The sequence below is a fragment of the Meleagris gallopavo genome, chromosome 3 (genome assembly GCF_000146605.3).
Source record: "Meleagris gallopavo isolate NT-WF06-2002-E0010 breed Aviagen turkey brand Nicholas breeding stock chromosome 3, Turkey_5.1, whole genome shotgun sequence".
Classification (NCBI taxonomy): Eukaryota; Metazoa; Chordata; class Aves; order Galliformes; family Phasianidae; genus Meleagris; species Meleagris gallopavo.
This window is the reverse complement of record NC_015013.2, coordinates 64526566-64547442: the sequence shown is the minus strand read 5'-3', so window position 1 is coordinate 64547442 and position 20877 is coordinate 64526566. Positions and strand designations below refer to the sequence as shown.

At 38.3% G+C, this 20877-nt stretch overlaps 1 protein-coding gene across 1 annotated transcript in view; it reads left to right on the top strand.

Moving 5' to 3' along the window:
* Positions 1-20299, top strand: part of LOC100546341 (double-stranded RNA-binding protein Staufen homolog 2-like) — a 35686-nt gene extending 15387 nt beyond the window's left edge. The window contains exons 3-4 of the mRNA XM_010709051.3: positions 517-824; positions 15996-20299. Coding sequence (XP_010707353.1) covers positions 517-824; positions 15996-16115 — 428 coding nt within the window. The 3' untranslated portion in view covers positions 16116-20299. The remainder of the gene's footprint in view (positions 1-516; positions 825-15995) is intronic.
* The last annotated feature ends 578 nt before the right edge of the window (positions 20300-20877 follow it).

Here is a 20877-nt window from a genome sequence, read left to right as displayed (position 1 = left end):
GTGCTTGTGCTGGCACAGGCAGTAGAGCAGCTGGAGAGAACAAACAACATCTGTAGGTGGGAGAGGGAAGAACGACTTCTGATGGTGATGTGCTGACACAGACTAGTTTAGAGTATTTGTCAAACAACAGCCTAAATTACTCTATCAGGTAGGAAGCAGAAGGTTGTACCGAAATAATGATAGTGCTACTATTCTGAAGCAGCAGCTGTTCCTCATGGTTTGCAGAACTCAGAACCTTATTTATTCACATTGTGTATTCTGTGCTTGCCACAGTTTTGAAGTCCAGAAGTTTTTAACTACTTAAAAAGGCTGGGGGGAGGAGGGAGGAAGAAGAGGAGCACTTCAGGTCTGCTTTGCTTCCAAACAATTAGGTAATTTCATTTACAATTACTGTGGAAAAAAGATACTGCATTTAAGTGCTTACTTTGTATTCTGGTGAAAAGTATGTTAATGAAAATTGTCTACATTCCAAGACTGTTCTAGCATAATAAGAATGATCTCTGCTTTTACTTTCAGCACCAAAGGGAATACTCCATCTCTCTCCTGATGTTTATCAAGAGATGGAAGCAAGCCGCAACAAATCAGCCCCTGGTACCACTGTAAGCTATTTGTCACCCAAAGAAATGAGCCAGACTTCTAGCTCTTTCTTCAGCATATCTCCTACAACAAATAGCACAGCTACAATTGCCAGGGAACTTCTCATGAATGGAACATCCCCGACTGCCGAAGCCATAGGTCTAAAAGGAATATCTCCTGCTTCCCCCTGTTCTGCAGTGCAGCCTTCAAAACAGCTGGAGTATTTGGCAAGGATTCAAGGCTTTCAGGTATGGGAGGGGGAAAATGAAGCTCTCCAGCCAGAGTCATAGCGTTGCCATCAGGGTTTTACTCTTGCCCTCTTGAATTGGGCATGCATGTAACTTATCTTGTAAAATTAGCTCGTGTCTAAGGCAGTTTCTGGGTCCAGGAGATACAACCCTGCACCAGTATACATTACATATGTCCCTCCTCTTTTTTATTCCTTCCTTCCATTCACTTTACTACAGCCTGTCTTTCTCTCCGTTGCTTATTCTCTATAAGGAATTACAGGCTCAAATCATGCTTCTGCTTGAAATCTTTGAGTGTCTCACCTCTTGGCATTCAAAGCCTTACAAACTGCTCTGACATTGGTTTCTCATGGACTCGGATCCAGACGACACTAATGCATTCCCTTAACTCTGCATTTGTCCTCTGGGTTGGGTTGTTAAAACTGTTCCTCTGCTTCCCACACTGCACCTGTTAACAGTCACCTGTAGAAAAGAGTTTCAATCAGAAGGTGCGACCTAGGAGCAGGTTTGGTATTAGTGCAGAACAGATTGGTTTTTATATCACAGTCAGTGCTAGAGAATGTAAGATGTACTATGCTGAGTCAGCATGCTGGTCCTTCAGCACTGGTGATCTGTATCCAACAATGGCAAACACCATATATTTTGTAAGACAATGAAAGCCTCTGTAGTACGTTACGTCATTTCTGCAGTGTGGAAGATGGAGAATGAAATCTTCCCGAACACCATTACATGCAAAATTACATACATATCTGTATGGTAGCTCATGTTACTATGTTGCACCACTGAAGGACAGGACCAATTATGTAGAAACATTCTTCTTCCTGTCTTAGAGGCTTTTCTCCTTGTTTTTGTTTGTTTGTTTGTTCCTTTTCAGAGTTGTGAATTTATTTCATTTGGAAAAGTTGGTTTTGTGTGTTGTAGCATATGTCATTTGAACATGTAACCAAATTATGGAAATGGAAGGTTTCTGTTGGAATTTTTGCATGCCTGATAATGATATTTTTCATCAAAGCCCATGTAATTTACAAAGTATACAGTTGTTGGAAATGATTTAAAAGAGGCTGCTAGGATTATGGAAATAGTGTCAGAAGTTCTATTGACATAAGCAGCATAGTCAAAAAACGTTTGCGGACATCAGCGATCACCCGTTGTAGATTTGACCTAACATTGTTTCTGTCTAAAATGTACATTCATTCAGATTTCTATTGGCTTTCATTTTTAAAATGTAATTTTTGATTCAATTGTTTGAATTTCTCTTAATAGAAGAAACAATAAAATCTAAGCCTCACAGTATGCGTTTAAGCTGCTAAGAGGAATTCGGTTTTCTGAGTTCCACTTGTTACCTGCCTTGCAGTAGAAACAGATGAATTCTGATGAAAAGAAATTCAATCCCTGATGCTTTCACTGCCTGCTTTCACATCTTGTCAGATTGCTTGTGTCGACTCGTAACGCTTTATTTTCATAGAACCAGTGCACAATTTGTGTTATTGTTTTGATTCCTATTTGCCTGCAGTATGTGGTGATTGTAAAACGATTAGTTGTTTGTCCTGATTTTTGTGTGTGGGTTTTTTTGTTGTTTTTTTGTTTGTTTGTTTGTTTTTCATGCTTTGATTCTGGTTGCTAATGTAGAGATTGTTTTTAAAGGGTCTTACCTTGAGCCAAAAATACAATCCAGTTAGTCCATAAACTAGACTAATACATTTTACCTGCCCTGATACAAATCAAGAAGTTTGGTAGAGAATGTCTATTATTGGCATATATCTTTCGTGTATGTAACTGCTGTTTTTACATCATATTAGAATGCTTTCTAACACCATGCTTGGATAAGTCTGGTATTGATGTGAAACTCTGACACTGCTGGATCCCTGAGCTGAGGTGGAGCGGTGAACAGAATCTCTGTGGGAAATGGCTTAGTGGCCTGGCAGGTGCATATCACAGGTCTCTTCACCATTTCAGTCTAGAAAGCTCTTTGTGTTCAAGAGTCTAAAAGCCTATTTCTTTACAGGTTAATTTTCTCAGATGTATTTACAAGTAGAAAACTACTGCATTTACAAACAGATAGCTTGTTTCATGTTTCCCCGGGTGACCCAAATGATTTTTAAATTTTTAGCATGTATTTGTATTATGGTCCAGATGATAACCATAGTTTTGTCTTTTATTGAAGAACATATACATTCTGTTCTGTTACAATGTATTTTTGGATTTTTAAAAAAATCAATAAATACTCGTATGATGTTTCATTTGTAAATGTAAAAACATGTTATTTAGTCTTTTGAATGTTTATTTGAACTTCTTTAGTTACAGGGAACTTGTATTTAAAATGTGATGATTTAATTTAAACTCTACTAAACTGTATATGATCTCTGTCGTGTTCTATTGTAAGCCTTTAATATTAAGTTATTCGACCAGTGTATGGAAAAGTGCTAAAAAAAATTGCATTATAATTCTAAATATATTTGTAATTGATAAGCAGCAGTTCAGTGTCACTGAAAAAAAAAAAAACCAACAGGTGTTTAGCTCAGATTCTTTCAAGGCTTGGGCTTCGAATTACCAGTGATAATTAAACAAAAATACTTTACAAGCAAGCCTTTACAAAGTCTGAATGGAGCATTTTTAGTGCTCTCTTCATATTGATGTATGCTATCAATTAATTGTTTTGCAGACTTTGCCCCAGATGTTGTTTAAAGAAAAATTCATCTTTGGTGAAATTGTTATTTTTTAAGTGACTGTGGTATTTTAGTCATTGTTTTGCAGCTAGATTAGTTAAAGTTATTTTTGGTGACCATGTAAGTGTAGTAAGTTATTCAGAGTGTTTGTTTTTATTCAAAGAGCAGAGAAACTCTTTACAGATGAATAATGTGAGCCTGCATTTGTTACAGAGGCAAAACGTATGTTGCAGGTAGCATGTGTACAGTAGGAAACGCCCCTGGCAGCTTCCATGGTGAACAGATAGTACAGATGTGGTGCCGAGAGTTGGACTCAGTGATCCTTCCAGGGTCTCTTCCAATTCAGGATTCTGTGATTCTAAAATGAAAAAAGTCATGAGGGAGAGCCCACTGTCCCCTGCATGGCTGTAGTACACTTGGCTTGCAGTTTTGGCAGGACTTAGGTATGTTAACTTGTTCTCTGTGATGACCATGTAATAAGACCTCACACAGAGTGTAGTATGTTTCTACTTCTTTCTGAATACAGTGGTTACACAACTGATCGCTCTTTTTTTCTTTTTTCTTTTTCTTCCCACATCTGTTTAGTGGTTAAACATTCCGTTTGATCAATTGAGTGATTTGAATGTTGTACTGTTGGGCATTTCTGGATGTTTCCCATTTCCAGTAATACAGGCATACACTTCAGAGGAAGTCCTGCTGGACACTCAAGTCAGGTTTACTTGTGCCTCTATATTTCACTTGTGGTTATGAACTGTAGGCAGAGGTGGGTCTAAACCAAATTTTCACACCGGTATTGGGATTGATGTTGAGCTTAGGCCTCTCTCTACAGTAGGCACTCATTTTGCATTGTTAAAGGCTGGATTTGGAAATCAGTCAAAGACAGGATATTATTACTGAGATAGGTATGCGAATCTGAGCAAAATTTGTACCTCACTGAATTTCAAGTTAAAGCTGTAGTTTTGAACTGATTTTGTGTATTTGCACATTCCTTGCAGCAGGACCACAGGTCAAATTATATAATGTATGTAAATACCATTTTCAAAGCTGACACAGGCACAATGGATGCTTGCAGCAAGTCATTGAATCTGAAATCATCCAGAAAGGTAGATGCTTAGGATTTTCATAAATGCCTGTGCAGATTAGTACCCAACTTCCAGCTTACTTGTAAGCCTTGCTACCCTACATGTTCCACAGATTTGGGCTACTGTCTCATACCAGAGGCTGTGGTACTCCTTGTGAACTCACTGCTTGAAGTTATCATACCTGTACAATTCCTGCCTTGTGCTGTGTTGTCTGATTCAGATGTGCACAGGTCTCTCAGGACATTCTCACATGCTTTGGATTTCACTCTGGTGTGATCCATAATGCTGCTTTCCTCCATGTCTGCTCATACCTTGTGCTGAAGGGTGCAAGCACTCTTACAGGAGGAGCAAAAGGGGAAGTCTTGTCTTTTCCAGACTTAGAGTAGTATTTGAAGTAACCATCAATTTTAGTTGAGGCCTTGCTGTGACCAACTTGTGTTTTCTCTTTGTGGGTTTAACTTGCTAAATACTACAGAAGGGTCATTTGTCTTCCAGAGTAAAGGACAGTGACCTTCTCATCCACCCCTACTGAGTTTGTGAAGGTATTTGAATCTTGTTAACAGTTTTAATGACAGTTGAAGAGTTCCTGGTCTTTTTAATAATAAAGAGTTTAGGCCTGAAACCATTTCTCAGGGAGATAACTAAGAGACCACCATGACAATTGGATCTGAGTTCAATGGAAATTCTTAATACAAAAGGAATGAGCAAGGAATCCAGCATTAAGCCTGAAGTAAATAATTGAGATATAAATTGTTATCACAACTTTTATGTATATATTCTTGAAACTTGATGCAATGGCCTTTAACTTCCTTCATTAACATTTTGTTCTCAAGTACAACAACTCATTGATGATGGACGAAATAACAATTTCCATTCAAAAATTCTTTTCCAAAGCTGGTTGCAATTAAGAAATGTTGCTTATTTAGTTAAATTAAAATTCATTGCTCTTCACTGGATGGAATCAGCTCTCCTTTCGTTAGTTTTTGTTAGCTACGTGGCTCACTAAAATATGCATACTGTATTTGCTAGAGCTCCCTGGGAGAATTGACAGTAGCTATTTCCCTCCTGTTTTCTTGCCTCTGAAGCTGTTTTTTACCTCAGTAAAAACAATACCTTACCCTTTTTCAGTCCAACTTCCAACTTCCCACAGCAAGCAGAACAAATTCTCTGCATTAACTCTGATTATTGCAAGAATTCTTTGGTATGGGTTGCAAGGTTAGGGATAAAAGCAGGCAGAAAAAAGACCCAAGCATTCCCCATTGATTCCAGATTTAGATAGCTGCAGATGGTTGGGTGAAAGTAGTGTGAGAAATGCTCGATATTGCAAATCATTCTCAGCAGAGTCTAAATGTCCTGTCTTGTTTTTTTCAACACAATGATCTTCATTTCTGTTATTGCTTTCATTTGAATAGAAGTATAGAATCATAGAATCATCTGGGTTATTAAAGACCTTCAAGATCACCAAGTTTGATTGTCAACCTGAGCTGGTGAGTCCCATCACTTAATCATGCCCTCAATGCCATTTTTTCTTCAAGACAGGGAACAGCTTCTTGATTCTTTCAGCCTTTTCTCCTGGCTCACTGCATTGTGTAAAGTGACCCCATGCTGTGCAGTTCATCTCTTCTTCAGTAGTTATCTACTGATCCTACTCTGCACAAGTTATAGCTAGAAGTTTAGTCATTTTGGGGCAATTATGTTAAGGTGATGAAGTGTTTAAGATAACTAAACTGTGGTAAAATTAATGAAAACAAAGACCTGTCTCCTATGAATCATGAAAGGCCAATATGATTTTGCTCACAGAGTCACCCAAAACTTAGGGGGAAAATACCCAATTTATTGTGTTTGGGGAGGAAAGGTTCTATGTTTGAAGCCTATAAAATGAATGTAATTTTAATTATAAAGTTTGTGAGTTGTCAGAGAAAGTACAGTTTCAAAGTTCACTGCAGATGAATGAAAAAGATATGTTTTGTCAAGTGTTCCCCTAAAACCATTCATGAATAACGTAGCAAGTGCTAAAAACTAGAATGTAAACCCAGATGATGCTCTTCTGTCCCTGATTCTGGCAGCTGCAGAGTGATTTGTGGCCCCAGTGCTTGGAACTGGAGTCTCAGCAAATGGTCTAGTGCCAGTGAGTAGAAAGATCTCACCACTAGTTCAAACTGAAAAATATAAGCAGTAGTTAAAGGAAACTCTTGAAACTGCAGTATCAGTCTTTCTGGCATCATTAATGTAATACAGATTTGAAAGCTATGTCAGCAAGCTGTTTTTAAATAAATACTTCTTTGAAGATGGTCCTATCTGCTAAATCAGGACAAGTTGGGATTTAAAAAAATTAAATAAGGCTGTTAAAGCAATTTTTGCTTCATCCACATATGTGAAGTCCCTTGGAATAGCTCGAGGGTGACTGTGTTGCCATTTATTATCAGTATCTTCTGCAACATACAGGCATTGGAATTGGGCTTTTGGATCCTCTCCCTGTACCTTGGTTCTTTGTCAAGTTGATTGTCACTGTACTTGTTCATTGATCAGATAGATCAGATGTGTGGAAGTCATCACTGAGAATTTTGGCTTCTGCAGAGGGACAGTGTGTTCCTGTGTGTTTGTAATACAACATGCTCAATGGCCACTACCAGAATCTCAGATCTCAGCAGAAATATTTGTCTCTTACCAGCAGGGAATATAAACACCTACTATAGAAACGGATGACAAAGTCCTCATTATCTTGGTTTCTGTCTTCTTTTTTTTTTTTAAAACCCTACTGTGAAGTTTGCACTTTTGCTGATGACTAAACTATTGCATGATGTTCAATACAGGTGTTTATTGTTGGCTAACCCTGGCAGGCAGCTCAGCACCATACAGCCACTCAGTCTGCCCTCTGACGTGAGCTGGGAGTGAGAGCAGGAAAGGCAAAAGTGAGAAAATTTGTGTGTTGAGATACAAACAGGTTAATAGATAAAGCAAAGTTACACGCAAGAAAAGTGAAATCAGGAAATCATTCATTACTTCCTTTTGGTAGACAGATGATTTCCTAGAAATCACTCATAATGGTTAGTTGGGAAGAAAAACATCGGAAGTCCAAGCTCCCACTTCTCTCCCCTCATTTCTAATGCTGAGCACAGTGCCACCCAGTATAGAATGTTCCTTTGGTCTTTGAGGCCAACTGTCTTGGTTCTGTCCCCTCCCAGCTCCTTGTTCTCCCCACCCCATCAGTGGCAGGACAGTGTGAGAAAATGAAACCTCCTTGGCTCTGTGCAGCACTGATCAGCAACGGCTGAACATTGCTGTGTTATCAGCACAGTATTGGTCACATTTCTGAAGTACAGCACCATACAGGCTTCTGTGAAGAAAATTCCTCCCATCTCAGCCAAAACCACTGCAGCTTTCTAAATTTCTCTGGCATTTTTACAGTTCTGTACCACCAGGCAGAGATCAGGAAATTGGAGAACTCTTTTATCTGTGTGAACTTACAGTCTTTGTTCTCTGGAGAAAACGTACACTCTTTTATCAGATTATTTTGTTACAAAATTTCCTTCTTTATTCAAGAGGATTGCTAGTTTTGTTGGAACAGTAATAGAGATTAGCAGGGAAAGAAGTTTTCCTTTAGACAACAGCAGCCGCTCAGTTGGGACTTTATTGATGATTTCAGTGGCATTTGTGATTCACACAGCACCAGTTAGGGATATGGCCAGGAGGTGACTGTGCATATCAGCCAGCAGCAAGGTGAAAATGCAGCATGGGGCTTGTGGTAGGCCCAGCTTGACCTGGACTGAAGGAACTCAGGTCTGAAGCAAAAACCCTTAACAAACAGCTTGAAGGGGTGGAGTCATCTCTCACTGTGATTTTCAGATGAGGCTTTCAGAGGCTTTTTGCTCAAAACTCAGTCTCCTTCAGCCTCAGGAGAGCACAAATGAAGTGGTATGTTTTCCAGCAGTGAGATGATTTCTTCTTCTGAGTTAATTAAAGCAGGATGATTCTTTCCACACAATGTTATGTATCTTAGCTGGCGCACACAAGTAGTCTATACTTGGGATGGGTCTTTCAGTGAATTCAGGCAGCTGGTTCTGTATATGCAGTTTCATGGTGATTCTATTCCTTGTTCAGCAGTATAACGTTTTGGACTTTCACACACGGCGTGTAAACAGTGTACAGCTCACGCTTCAGCTCTTCACTTGAGTAGCAATCTTCCTAAATAAGAGGAGTGTTCCTGAAAACGTATTCCCATTGGCACTGTCGATATCAAGGACCTTCTAACTCCAGACTGGCTGAATTCCCCTCTCACCTTATCCAGCTGTGGGGCAGGTGCCCAGGGAACAGCTCCTCTACACGTGCCCTGTAACATCCTCATTCTCTGTCAGTTCCGTTAGCAGAACACAGCTCTCATCTTCCTCTTCTTCTTAGGCCATGTGATGAGAATAAGGGATCCAGGCCCCCCACCCATTCTTCTATTTCCATTGACTGGGAGTTATAAAATTAATTTCAGTTCCTATTGCTGTGCATATAGTATCTGTCTGAATCAGTATGTGTGAGGCAAATAAGTTGTTTCTGAGAAAAACATCTGGTATTATATATTGCTTCACTGTGCTTTGTAGTGATTTCACTTCTGAATAACTCATTTTTCCTTATCAGGTCTTTCTCATTCTTTTTGGGGAGAGATTGTGTTCAGCATTTTAATTTACTGTGGTTAAATTACTCTCTTCTACGTCTGTATTACATATTTTAGTTGTAGACTGCAGGAAGGGAACTGGGCAGCAAGGTGCTGTTCAACATAATTGTGGTTATTTGTAGCATGCCATGTCCCGCGGCATGACTTCAGCCTCCTGCCACAGGCAGCAGGGATTGCTCTCTGCTCTCTTGAGTGCTGGCTGGGATACCTCACTTTGCATGTGCTCCACAGGATCACCATCTTTACTAATACAAATGCTTACCGGGGATAGGGTCTAACAGAAGTAAGGTGAGCAGTAGGTCCTGTATTGTACCGATCATACTTCAAGCCAGTGCCAGTAGCCAATTTTTTCTTAGTCAGAAGCAAGCATCACATCCAGAGGTAGGAGAGAGCTGGGTCTGCTTGGCCTGACTGAGTATCATACATGGCCAAACCTTACTTATCCTCCATGTCACTGAAGACAGGAGCTCTGACTATACATAAGTAGTATAAAATAACTATGTGCAAGTTTCTTTGGCTCGGATACACTGATTTTGCTATTAAGTTATGCTATATATTCTCTTTGGGAACTGTGTCAAGTTTTTTCATTCTTATTCATACTTCTCATGCTTTTATAGGTGACAAGTGTCTGCCTTGCTATGGTCAGGAATGTAAAATACTGCTGCAGCGAACTGTGACTGTCTTTTGCTGCTTACTGTTATCTATTTCTGGCAGAGTAATGGTTTATTTCTTAGTCCAAAACCTAGGATTGTATTTTAATGGAGATTTAAGGCTACAATACAGTTGGTATTTGAGCTCTGTAGGAGAAGAGCATGCTAGAACTGCTCAAGATTTACTGCTGAGCTGTCAGTCTTCGGGCTACCGCGTGCCTTCCCCCATCTTGCAGTAGCTGCAGCAGATCCCTGGCCACTGCTGGGAAGCAGACACCACGATTGATGAGCCCGAGGCGTGCTAATCAAACATGTGTTTTCTTGACACAATGATTGTGTTATATATCACATATGAATGTACAGACCTTTATCTTTCCTTAATGATCTAGGAAGGGGTCTTTTTAAAATGTGGGTGTTTTTCATGCACTCCTTAGATTTGTTCCACAGGGGGTGACTATTAAACACATCTGACGGGCACGCAGTTAGCCAGCTCCCTGCTGAGATTAGTAAAATACTATATTTAGTAATCGCACTACATCAAGGAACTCCAGCATTGCAGGAAACAGTTTGATTCAATGCTTTTGCTCTGATTTTTTTAATATATTTTGTTAAATTTTCTCTCTTATTTTTTCATCTGGGGCAATTTTTTTCACTCATTCCTCTTCTGTTCCACTCTCACAAATGAGATATACGGGACTGTAAAGCAGATAGGAAGAAAGCAAAGTGGTATTCTGGATCTCTCTCGTGACACTTTATGTCTAGAGAGACAATCTCTTGTTTCTTGAATTGGTGAACCTGTTATTTGTTAGGAAAGCTCTATGAATAATATAAGGGTTCAGGTTTTTAGGTACTAGAATACCGTATTATGAAAGCTTCTGGAATTGACTTTGAGGGAACGGTTTGAAAATAGCAAGTAGATTTAAATGTTTTTTTTTCACCACTAGTATTTCTTCACTGATAAATGTGCATGAAACAGCATTTGAGCATCATCAGGATGGTTTGAATTGTTTTATTAGGTCACCTGGCTGCCAATAGATGAGGAAAAGAGAGGATAAGCTGAAAGGCTGACATAGCAAAGATAGGCAGTTCAGCAGGAAGCTGAAGGAACAAAAGTGCTTCATGGGACATTTGTTCAACTCAGAATTACTATTTCAAAATCTGATTTTTCAGTTCATTTTAGTTGGTTTAGTTAGCTGTAAATCCAAAGAAATCTATGTAAAATCTGAGAAGTTCTGTAAATTTAGGACAAAAGTTTGTGCTTTCACTTTAAGGGGCAGATTTAAAGAAATAGCATCCTTTGTTCTAACAAAATAGTCAAGGCTTGTCAATCCAGAAGATTTGTGCCTTGCTGAACATAATGGCATTTTATTACCTAGTTTATTTCTGCCTAGCATTCTGAGACTCCCGCTGATGCTTTGACTCAGAGTAGTTTTTGGTTTGGAAACATGAACTCCAGTGTCACAGATGACTTCTTTCTTTTGGTAATTCATATTATTTTTTTTTTTTTTTAAGTTAATAAATGTTCAATAAAGAAAGCATTTGGCCAGGCAGAAGTTGTGTCTCAAACTGTGAACATCTAAGCAGTGCTGTGTGAAAATAGCAGCCTTTCTTTTCCCTCCCTTCATCTTCTGTTGGTGCAGTTAGCCCAGCCCATTGCTGACCATAGACGAGTGAGTTTGTGCCTGTAGCAGCTCTCTTGCCTTCCTCAGTGATGCCTCAGTAAAACATGGCCCTTGTTCATGCATGAGGGGTGCTCAAATCCCAGTGTGCCCACTGAAGACCAGGAGAGTAACTCTTGCATGATGTTAGGGACGTTGCGTTTGTAGAATAATGCATGTGGGTTAACTGTGGCCATTGTCTGAACTTGTATGTTGGTCCGGTGTTTGAAACTAGCCCGTTGCAAGACAAGTCCTGCAATATTTTTGCTGTTTTTATTATAACACATATGCTGAAGGATATCATAGTAAAGCTAGAATCAAGAGACATGTATTTATATCAATGCAAAGTAAGTGGGAAATTTCCTACTTGTGGAGTACAGTTATGATAGAAGTAACCTTAACTAGAACTTGTTATGCAGTTTTATACACTGCAGCTTAGTTTTTCCTCTGTAAAATAGCATGCGTGGTTGAGAATTTTGGCTATGCCATTCCACATTCAGTTGTGACATTGTAAACATTCATTTTATATCTTCCTTTTTGCAAAGCTAAAAGTGTTCATCAAAATATTTCCATCTCTACAGTAATTTAAAATATTAAAAACAAGGGCTAAATTTCAACGTGACTGTAAAATGTCTTCAGATCTTCACATATGTTTCCATGTGTATGTGCCTGTTGGTAGAGCCCTTGCATGCATACTTGTGCCATACAGCTTGTTCCCGAGTGACTTAATCTTTTAAAAAGATATACAGTTGCATCTCCTGAGAATATCAAACATAAAAACATGGTTGTATGAGTAAATCCACTTGGATTTTGGCGTGTGCTTGTGGAAAAAAGTCGCCTAGGATTTATTTCATTGTTTTGATGCCTGGGATGCACTTTGCGTTTTATGTGCAGCAGTTTTGTGCCCTGTCTACACAGAACAATGGAGTGCTGTGTTTGGGATTCCTGAGCGGGTTATACTTGATTTATCTCAGACACTGGCCGTGTGCAGTTACCCAGGAGAAAAGCAAGCAGTGCTGTGTGCTTTTCCCAATAAATGGGCACTCATTTAGAATTATTGCCAGGATCTGGCAGTGGCACTACTTCGTGCTGTGTGGAAGTACCTTTGAGCAGAGTTACGCGTAAATCACTCGTAACGGGCTGAGGCTGAGTTCTTGAGTTTTAACTCAGGAACTTGTACAACCCACACTGCAAACATCAATGCGTTGGCCATTATTTTCTAACCAAATCCTAATGCTGTTCTAGTAAAAGAAATCTCTGCTCTTATGCTAACCAAATCAAATATTCCGACCTTAATGAGTGAAATTTCATTGCTGTTCAATCCTTAAAACACGTATTAATCCCTTAATTACAAAAAATCAAAGCCTGAAAATTAGGATGTAGACTGTAATTATTCTCAGAACTTTTTAATTTTTTATCTACGTAGTATATGGAAAAGGAAAACGACCAGTTATAGCTATGATAGAGCCATCCCTCACGGGCCCCACTGCCTCTTCTCCTGCCCAGCAGAGGCGCAGTGCAGGCAGGCTGGGGGCAGCGCTCACAGCTCTTCAACCACAGGCACTTAGTAACTTAAATAAGAAAAGGATTACTGCGGTTGTTAATCTTAGCAATAGCTGTGCAAGCACTCTTGGAGCACTTGGCCAGCCTTCAGTTGCTGCTCCTCGGTCACAGATTCTGAAGGAAGCGTTTTCTACACCTTTTGTGTTCCCCTGCCTCGGATAATAATGGTATTCTTAAAGCAGTTTTATAGACATTCAAGATCCTCTCATACTTAGCCATAATTGCACAGACATGTCAGACAAAACATTTACAGTATATTGCTGGCTGAAAATCTAGAACCATCTGCTGATATTTGGACTATTTGGTAACTATTCAACTACCACCATTTCTATCTGAGTGCCCATTCTGCTCAAATCAATAAATACCGCCGCACATTTAGTTGACAAAAAGCTCTCAAACTTTAGATTACAGATCACATTTGAAGAAGAAATAAAATAGTGAGTTTGAGAATGCAGTGGCTGGGCCGATAAATAGCAAAACAGGTCATTTAACCAAACTACGAAATTAGTCACATGTGTGCAAACAATATAGAGAAAAAAATGAATGTTCCTTTGCTGACTGTGTGAATCTGTAGGCTAGAGAGACTTAATGAAAGGACAAAATTTTATTTTGTCCCACTTTCGAAGTCCAGTCTTTTGTTTTTATATCACTGTTTTCTATAATTAACATCAAGAGTGTTTATTTTGGTTAAAATGAAGAATGAACAACAGAGCAAGAAATAATTAGAGGACTATTGTCTAAGAAATTATGAAGTAATGGCCTTGATCCATTAAGATGAGGCCAAAAATGCATCAAGAAATTCTTTCAGGGAAGTTAAGCCTAGAAAGATACCAAAATTCTGAATTTATTGCAGTTTCAACATGGAACTCAAAAGTAGGGTGTGGATCAAATCTGCTATTGCAAATGATGATGTGATGTGGTACTTCTCATTTTTCCTCACAGTGTCTCCTGTTCTTTCATCTTGTTAACTTTGCTTTATTCCAGTGAGCATTAGTGTACTGTAACTTTATTCTTATTACTCCCATTAAAAATAAACCTACCGCATGCTAAGCAGTTCAGAAAGTTCCATTTTTCTGTTTCTCCATATGCTTTCTACAATGTGTACTTTTCTAGGTCACCAGATTTTGCCTCTTTTGCTATGTCATATTTGCAGGACAGAATCTTCCTTGTCAGTTTTTCTGCCCCATTTCTCCACATTGCTTTTCCACAACACATACTGGTCAGAATATCTAGCTTGCAACTAGATACTGCAGTTGTGGAGTCTTGATAAGTTCTTGTCATAACAGTAGTCCTTGACATTTAAAGAACTTCAGTTTATATATGCAAGCCAAATTTCATACCTTCATACTTCTTTCGATTAATCAAAGTTAAACCATTGTATATGTGAAGGGGCCTCTTGTGGTTTCTAAGTAAGTAGTATGGCTTTTCTGGCAGAGAGCCATAGGCAATTTAGTAGGCACGTATTGTGGGGGTTGAGAGAGGAGGAGAGACGGGGGCAATCCAGAAAGCTTTAACAAGACCTGAGTGAAATCAGTATTTCTATACTGACTGCGAGAACTTTGCATTCTGTATCCAACTTTTGGCCACAGCTGAATTGTTTGTTTGTTTGTTTTTTATGTGTTGTCAGTAAATTAATTCTGCAGTACAGCAACGATTTGGTTTTCCTCTCACTCAACCAGTCTTGCACTGATTTTGCTTCACTTGAATGATTCCCACTTTGCACCTGTGGCAGGGAAGATATAGGCACAGTGAATACAATATGCATGGTTTGCGAATCAGTATCATGAATGTTGCTAAATCAGTTCCACAGGAACAACATGGCTCCTAGTTGTTCTCAAGAATAATTTTTTAGCCCACGTTTAAAGGTGAGACTTTCTCACGTAACCTTTGCCTGAGATCTATACAGCTGTAAATAGATACTAACATAAAAGGTCTGTCTCCAGCAGAGCTGATCTCTCTTTCCATTTCTGACAGGGGTCACATAGCCAATGTAAATTACCATCATAAACCAAATTCCATCTCTCTTGCAGAACAAAGTGCTTGATCTGCCTGTCTAGAAGCTGGGAGCTACATAGCAGATTGTAATATTTCAGCAATTCAGCATGAGTGGCAACGTGTTCTTAATAATGAAATGCTGGCAACATTTAACTTAATTTTGTCTCGACGTATTAAAATCCATCCTTCCTGTAGGGGATTTAAGAACTATCTGAAGGGGGACTGAAGACAAGAAAAATAATTCAAGTAGAAGCAATAGCTTCCTCTGTATTTCACGCAAGAGTCAGGTTTAACATGCACATCTTGACGCTAGTAAAGAACAAGTTACTCTTAGAAAAAGATAGCCTAGACGTCTCAGGAAGAATGTGAATTCTTCACCATGCTATCCGTCATTTTGATTTAATTACAAAATCAAATTAAAATATACAACAGTGTGTAGCCATGCCAAGTAAGTTAGTGAATTTTATTAGATATGGCATTTCAGTTGAAAAATGAAAACTGTTACTGCCAGGGTTTTGGAGGTGTAATGACTTACATGGATGTTTTATAACCAAGCTACAAAATGTTAAAAATGACATCTACCTTTGAAACTGTGACTTGAAACTAGGTTCTTGTAATTTGTAGGTATAACATCTTGGATTGAGTTAAAAGGCTGTAGGGACTGGAGAACATAGCATTTGTAAATTATCCAACAGTTGACTCGGAAAATTTGGCCCCAGTACAATATGTGACTACCTAGAATATTTTACACAATCCTTGTTTTGTATTAAAGATGAATTCAATGTAAATGTTTGGAATTCTTCTTACAAACTTGTTGAAAAGGGACAGTATTGTAGCATGACTCCCTTGTACAAACCTGGTGTTTAGCAGATTACGTATGTTATTCTGTTATAGGTACACTACAATGATAGACAAAATGGCAAAGAGTGTATGACCTGTTTGACACTGTCTCCTGTGCAGATGACTTTCCAAGGTATCGGAAGCTCCATTGAAGCCAGCCATGACCAGGTATAATACCTTCACCCACACTCCTGTACTTTTATTAATATCTAGTAAGGCTAGAATGCCAGCATTAGTAAATTTATACATAGACACGTCTTTTGGTTTTTGTATGGCATGTTTGTCAATGGGATTTGCCTATCTCACCATAGTAAAATCCTGAATCTCTAAAGAATTCCTGAAAAGGAGGCAGAACTATGTTCCCTTTTACAGATTCTTAAGACATATTAGGAAAGCCTGAAGAACTTGCTTTGTTTTTGTAGTCAGATGTAAGGTTTCTGCAAAGGTCTTGTTTTATTTTAAATATGTATCACTTCTTGTCTATCTTATTTTTACTGGAAGATTGTGAGTAGCTGGGAAAACACGGAGGTGAAGCCGTCATCTCTAGCCATCATCTGTCACAAGAAACTGTCATTTGAGAGGGAAAAGGGATTTTCAGTCAGGCTGTATAAAACTCCCATTTTGTTTGGCTATTGTTAAAATGTTTAATTCAAGCTTTGGGCGAACAGCCAAGAGAAAAAAATGTCACTCATCACCCTACTGCTTCCGATGGGAACTGAGGGGGACTTCCATGCTACTCCTTTCGTCCTCCATTGCTCTTATGTGTAAGAACAAGATAAGACACTAACACTGCACAAATTTTCGAAGGAAAAAGGAAACAAGTACAAGAAAATTTTAAACTGCACCTTGCACCTTTTAGATATTTCGTAGATTGGAAAAAGTACCATTTTTATTTGTCTTTGCAGACCATCCTTAAATTGTGCTGTGCTCACATTTACCATACATTTAATCGGAATCTGTAGAAGAAAAGGGAAGTCACCTGAAGAATTATGAGAATTAGTTACCTTTGGGGAAAAAGTTCAGACACTCAGCCATGTTTTAGGTTGATGGTTTGTCTTTTTTTTTTTTCTTGTTTTGTTTTGTTTTAATTGGAAGTCTCTGGGTTAGTTGTTAACATAAACTAAGCCCATTAGTTATTTACATGGTAACATGAGGATACTTCCTGTCCTTAAGTGTTTGGTGTTTTACAGTAATGGAGAGCTGGGGTAAGTCAGACGACTTCGACAGACGTATTCCATTGAGTCTTCATTTCATCCAGCAACTTGTTTATGCTGTTCTAAATCCGCTCAGTTTTTCTTTCTGTAAAGATCGCCTTTTAAAATTTACTTATGTCTCAAATACAATATTTAGACATTTCCATGAGTATAAGGTGGTCCTTGTCAACTTGCTAACAACTACATTCTGGGCTACCAGCCAGCTTGGCCTTTGTCTTAGCGTTTATTTAGGCTAGAGTATGATATGTAAACAGAAAAAGACTTTGTAAGCAAAAAGTACGTTTAAGTCATCTAAATAATTATATATTTAAGAAGTCTAAGTGAAAAAGTGTTATTGAGCTTGAAAAGTTAAGCACCTAGATATTAGGAAATTCCAGATTATGTGCAGCATTAGTTTGATCCCAGAGTACGTATTCAGTGCTAAAAACAGGACTTGCTTCTGGGAGGAGAGAAACTGCATTAAAAAAAAATAGCTAAAGATTATATTATTGACTGTACACAAGTGGGCAGAATTAAGTCTGTTTGGGCCATTATGAAGCTAGAATTTCCTAATCTTGCTTCAATTTGCAGTTTAAGTAATGTTCCTTCATCGTTTCTTTTAGTTATGTAATTTTCCACATAGCTTTCAAAAAAGAGAGAAAAATGATTTGATTGCATGATAGAGTGGTTGTTGCATTACTGAACCCACATCACTTGTGCAAGGATTTCATCTGAGCTGGGAGCAGAAGAAGATAATCATCTAAAAGCCAACAGGCAATTTCATGGATCACAAAAGAGATCCACATGCTGGTCAGGAGGCACGAAGTTCTGCTCATCCCCTTTCTAGATGTGAAAGGCGTCCCACTTTTGGGGGAAGAAAGATGTTAGTGACAGCTTTAGTTTGGTACAGGGAATGGCAGGACTGGGTTAAAGCATTATTTGCCATCACCTAAGTAAACAGAGAAAAAGTAGTAATTAGCAAACAGACAGAATCTACATAGTGTGTTGGCCAGGCACTGGAATTAATTAGTGATGGAACTGGATCTCGTGATTGAGTGATAAAAAAGTTTCCATTTCTTTTTAATTTCTATGTGATTTGGTATGATTTTACTTTTTTACTTTTTTTTTCTTCCTACAACTTCACTTGCAGCAGGCTTATGTGATACCCTTATTTTTATAAATGTAAGAAGCAGAACTGCTGTACATTGTTAAGCTGAGTTGTCCTCATTCTGAAGTTTCAGATGGAATAAATGCAAGGTAGCCATATACTACTATAAAACTGGAAACTCTTCTGTAAGTCAGTTCCTGTTTCTGCATCATCATCTGTTTTGCACTGTATAGTAATTCAGGTGGGCTACTCACCTGGACACCTCTAATATCAGTGGAGATGTGTGATCTGTGAGCTGTGAGCAGCTGTGAGGCCTGGCATAGTTTAGGTTAATTTAAGGATCTGTCTCTATGTCGTGGTAAAAAGGCTACAGCTGACCAAATACCTTGATCAAAAAAAAGAAGCAAAAATAAGAAAATCACGTTTCCAATAGTACTGTAGTCTACTTTTGAGGCTAAATTTCCTTTTGTAGCATAGAAAACTCACTTTTCACATCCAGTGGGAGATTTGTACCCAACAGATCCCAGTGTTGCTGCAATCCTAAGAAAGGATTACCTTGGTGTTTCAAATTTACCGAGTCTTGACACAGCGCTTTTCAAAGTCACTTGCTCTTTCCTATTCATGGTAGGAAATTTGTCTTTTCATTCCTTAGGCTGTTTTAGATTCTGTGTTTGATAGGAGTAATTTTTTTGTTATTGTTGTTCCAAATGCTTCACCATTTGAGCAATTTCAGATTGTAACAAATTGTTCATACTGGTACGTTAATAAGTGTGTATTTCAAACATCTGTCTGACAGAACACATTTCTTTTGGTTATGTGGTAGTATTTTCAAAGCTATCACTATTTTTTCATTTTTCTTTTGGCAAAGAGTAAGAAAAAAGAGCAATATTTCTACAGTGTAACTGTAGTCAACTTTGTTTTGTTGGGTTTTGAATTCATGTATGCCTACTTCCTCAGCAGAAACTTCATGATTTTTAGAATATTTTTTCATGAGTTATTTTTTTTTCTGTTCTGTTGTGCAGTATCTAACTGCATCCTTCTAAATTTCTCTTTCCTTAATGGCCACTCTTATTTAGGTGGCTTTTGTTTTGTTCTTTTTTTTTTCTAGAACTCAGCTACAAGCTACTTTTACTTATAGTCACCACTTATATTAAGTACCACAAGTTTCTAGAGATGTTCTCCACTCAGTATCAATTACAGGACTTGTTATAATGGTATGTAGTTAAATTTGACAATTTGTGGAATACAAGAAGTCAGAATTAACATAGTTTAAGTATAAAAGTGATGCTTCAACTTCATCTTGAACAGCTTCCATATCTGCACATCTATTTTGCAAACTTGCAATTAGTATTTGCTGTCTTTTGTGACTTTGTAACGGTTGGTGCTTTTCTCAGTGTTTCATCTCTGAGTTCCTGAATGTAGGACTGCAGGAATGTAAATTCCCCTGGTGGTATCTTGGGTGCAATCTTAAGGCTTGTAGAGAAGAAAACAAATTGAAAGTATGAACATTTGTTTTAAAATGAAATTATTTTTAAAAGTCCATCCTGGTAATAGAGAAAACAGGTTAAGCCCATCCTGAGATTTTGAAAGCTTGCCATAGAATACTCTGCCGTTACAGCTGTTTCCAACCCCTAGATAACTTTATGTTCATTGTGAAATTACCAGTTATCTACATAGATTTTAAGAAGCAGCTCAAAAACTAATGTATTTTTTTTTTAAGTCTCATTATTTTAATACTTTTTCATGATTTTGGAGATTTGAACATCTGCTTGTTTTTTGAAACTGGCAGTGCTATCTATTTGTTACTAACTTTTGCTTCAGCCAGTAGTCTCTATGACATGTGCTGTTAAAGGAATGAAAATTTATCTTTTATGGTTGTATCTTGAATGCGTACCATCTTAATTGTATTCACTGCATAAGTTGTATGTTAGATTATGTTTTCTGAACATTCCTACACATTGCAATGCATAAGATAGAACACTTATTTGTTAGGGCAGGTAACAATTTGGTAACATTGTATATAATCACATTTATATTTTAGTATAAATATAAATGGAGAAAAAAATAAGCAGGGGCAGAAATAGGAGTGGAATACCTATGGATGAGATAGACTTGGTGAGACAGCCTAGCAGAGATGGGGAGGCTGTGCTGAAAGGATGCTGCTGCATGGAGCTCTTTCAAAAACTGCTGGTGAGAACCTGTAAAGACAGCAGCAGCAAACAATGAAATGAAACATGCTATGTAGGAAACTGTCATTGTTGACCTGCAAACAGATGTTCCTGGACGAGGTTAAGGCCTTATGGTGACACCCAAAGGTGAGCAGCTCCTGGCGAAGTAGCAGTTGTCTGGGGACAAAAGGCCTTGGGAATGGCTGGCAGGCTTGGAACATTAAGACTTAGGACGAGGTATAAGGAGAATTTGTTGTAATAGCAAATACTTAATACATGTGGAGGTTCGTATCTCTCTATTTTCTATGCTCTGAGTTTGTAGAGCATGCTTAGGAACGTCATCGAGGGAAGTTATGTCAGCTGGAGTCACTAACCTGTGAGAAAAACAAGCGCAAAAGATTAATGGTGCAGTCAATGATGATATAGGGGATGGGAATTCATCCAGTGCTGTAACCATCTACATCAGA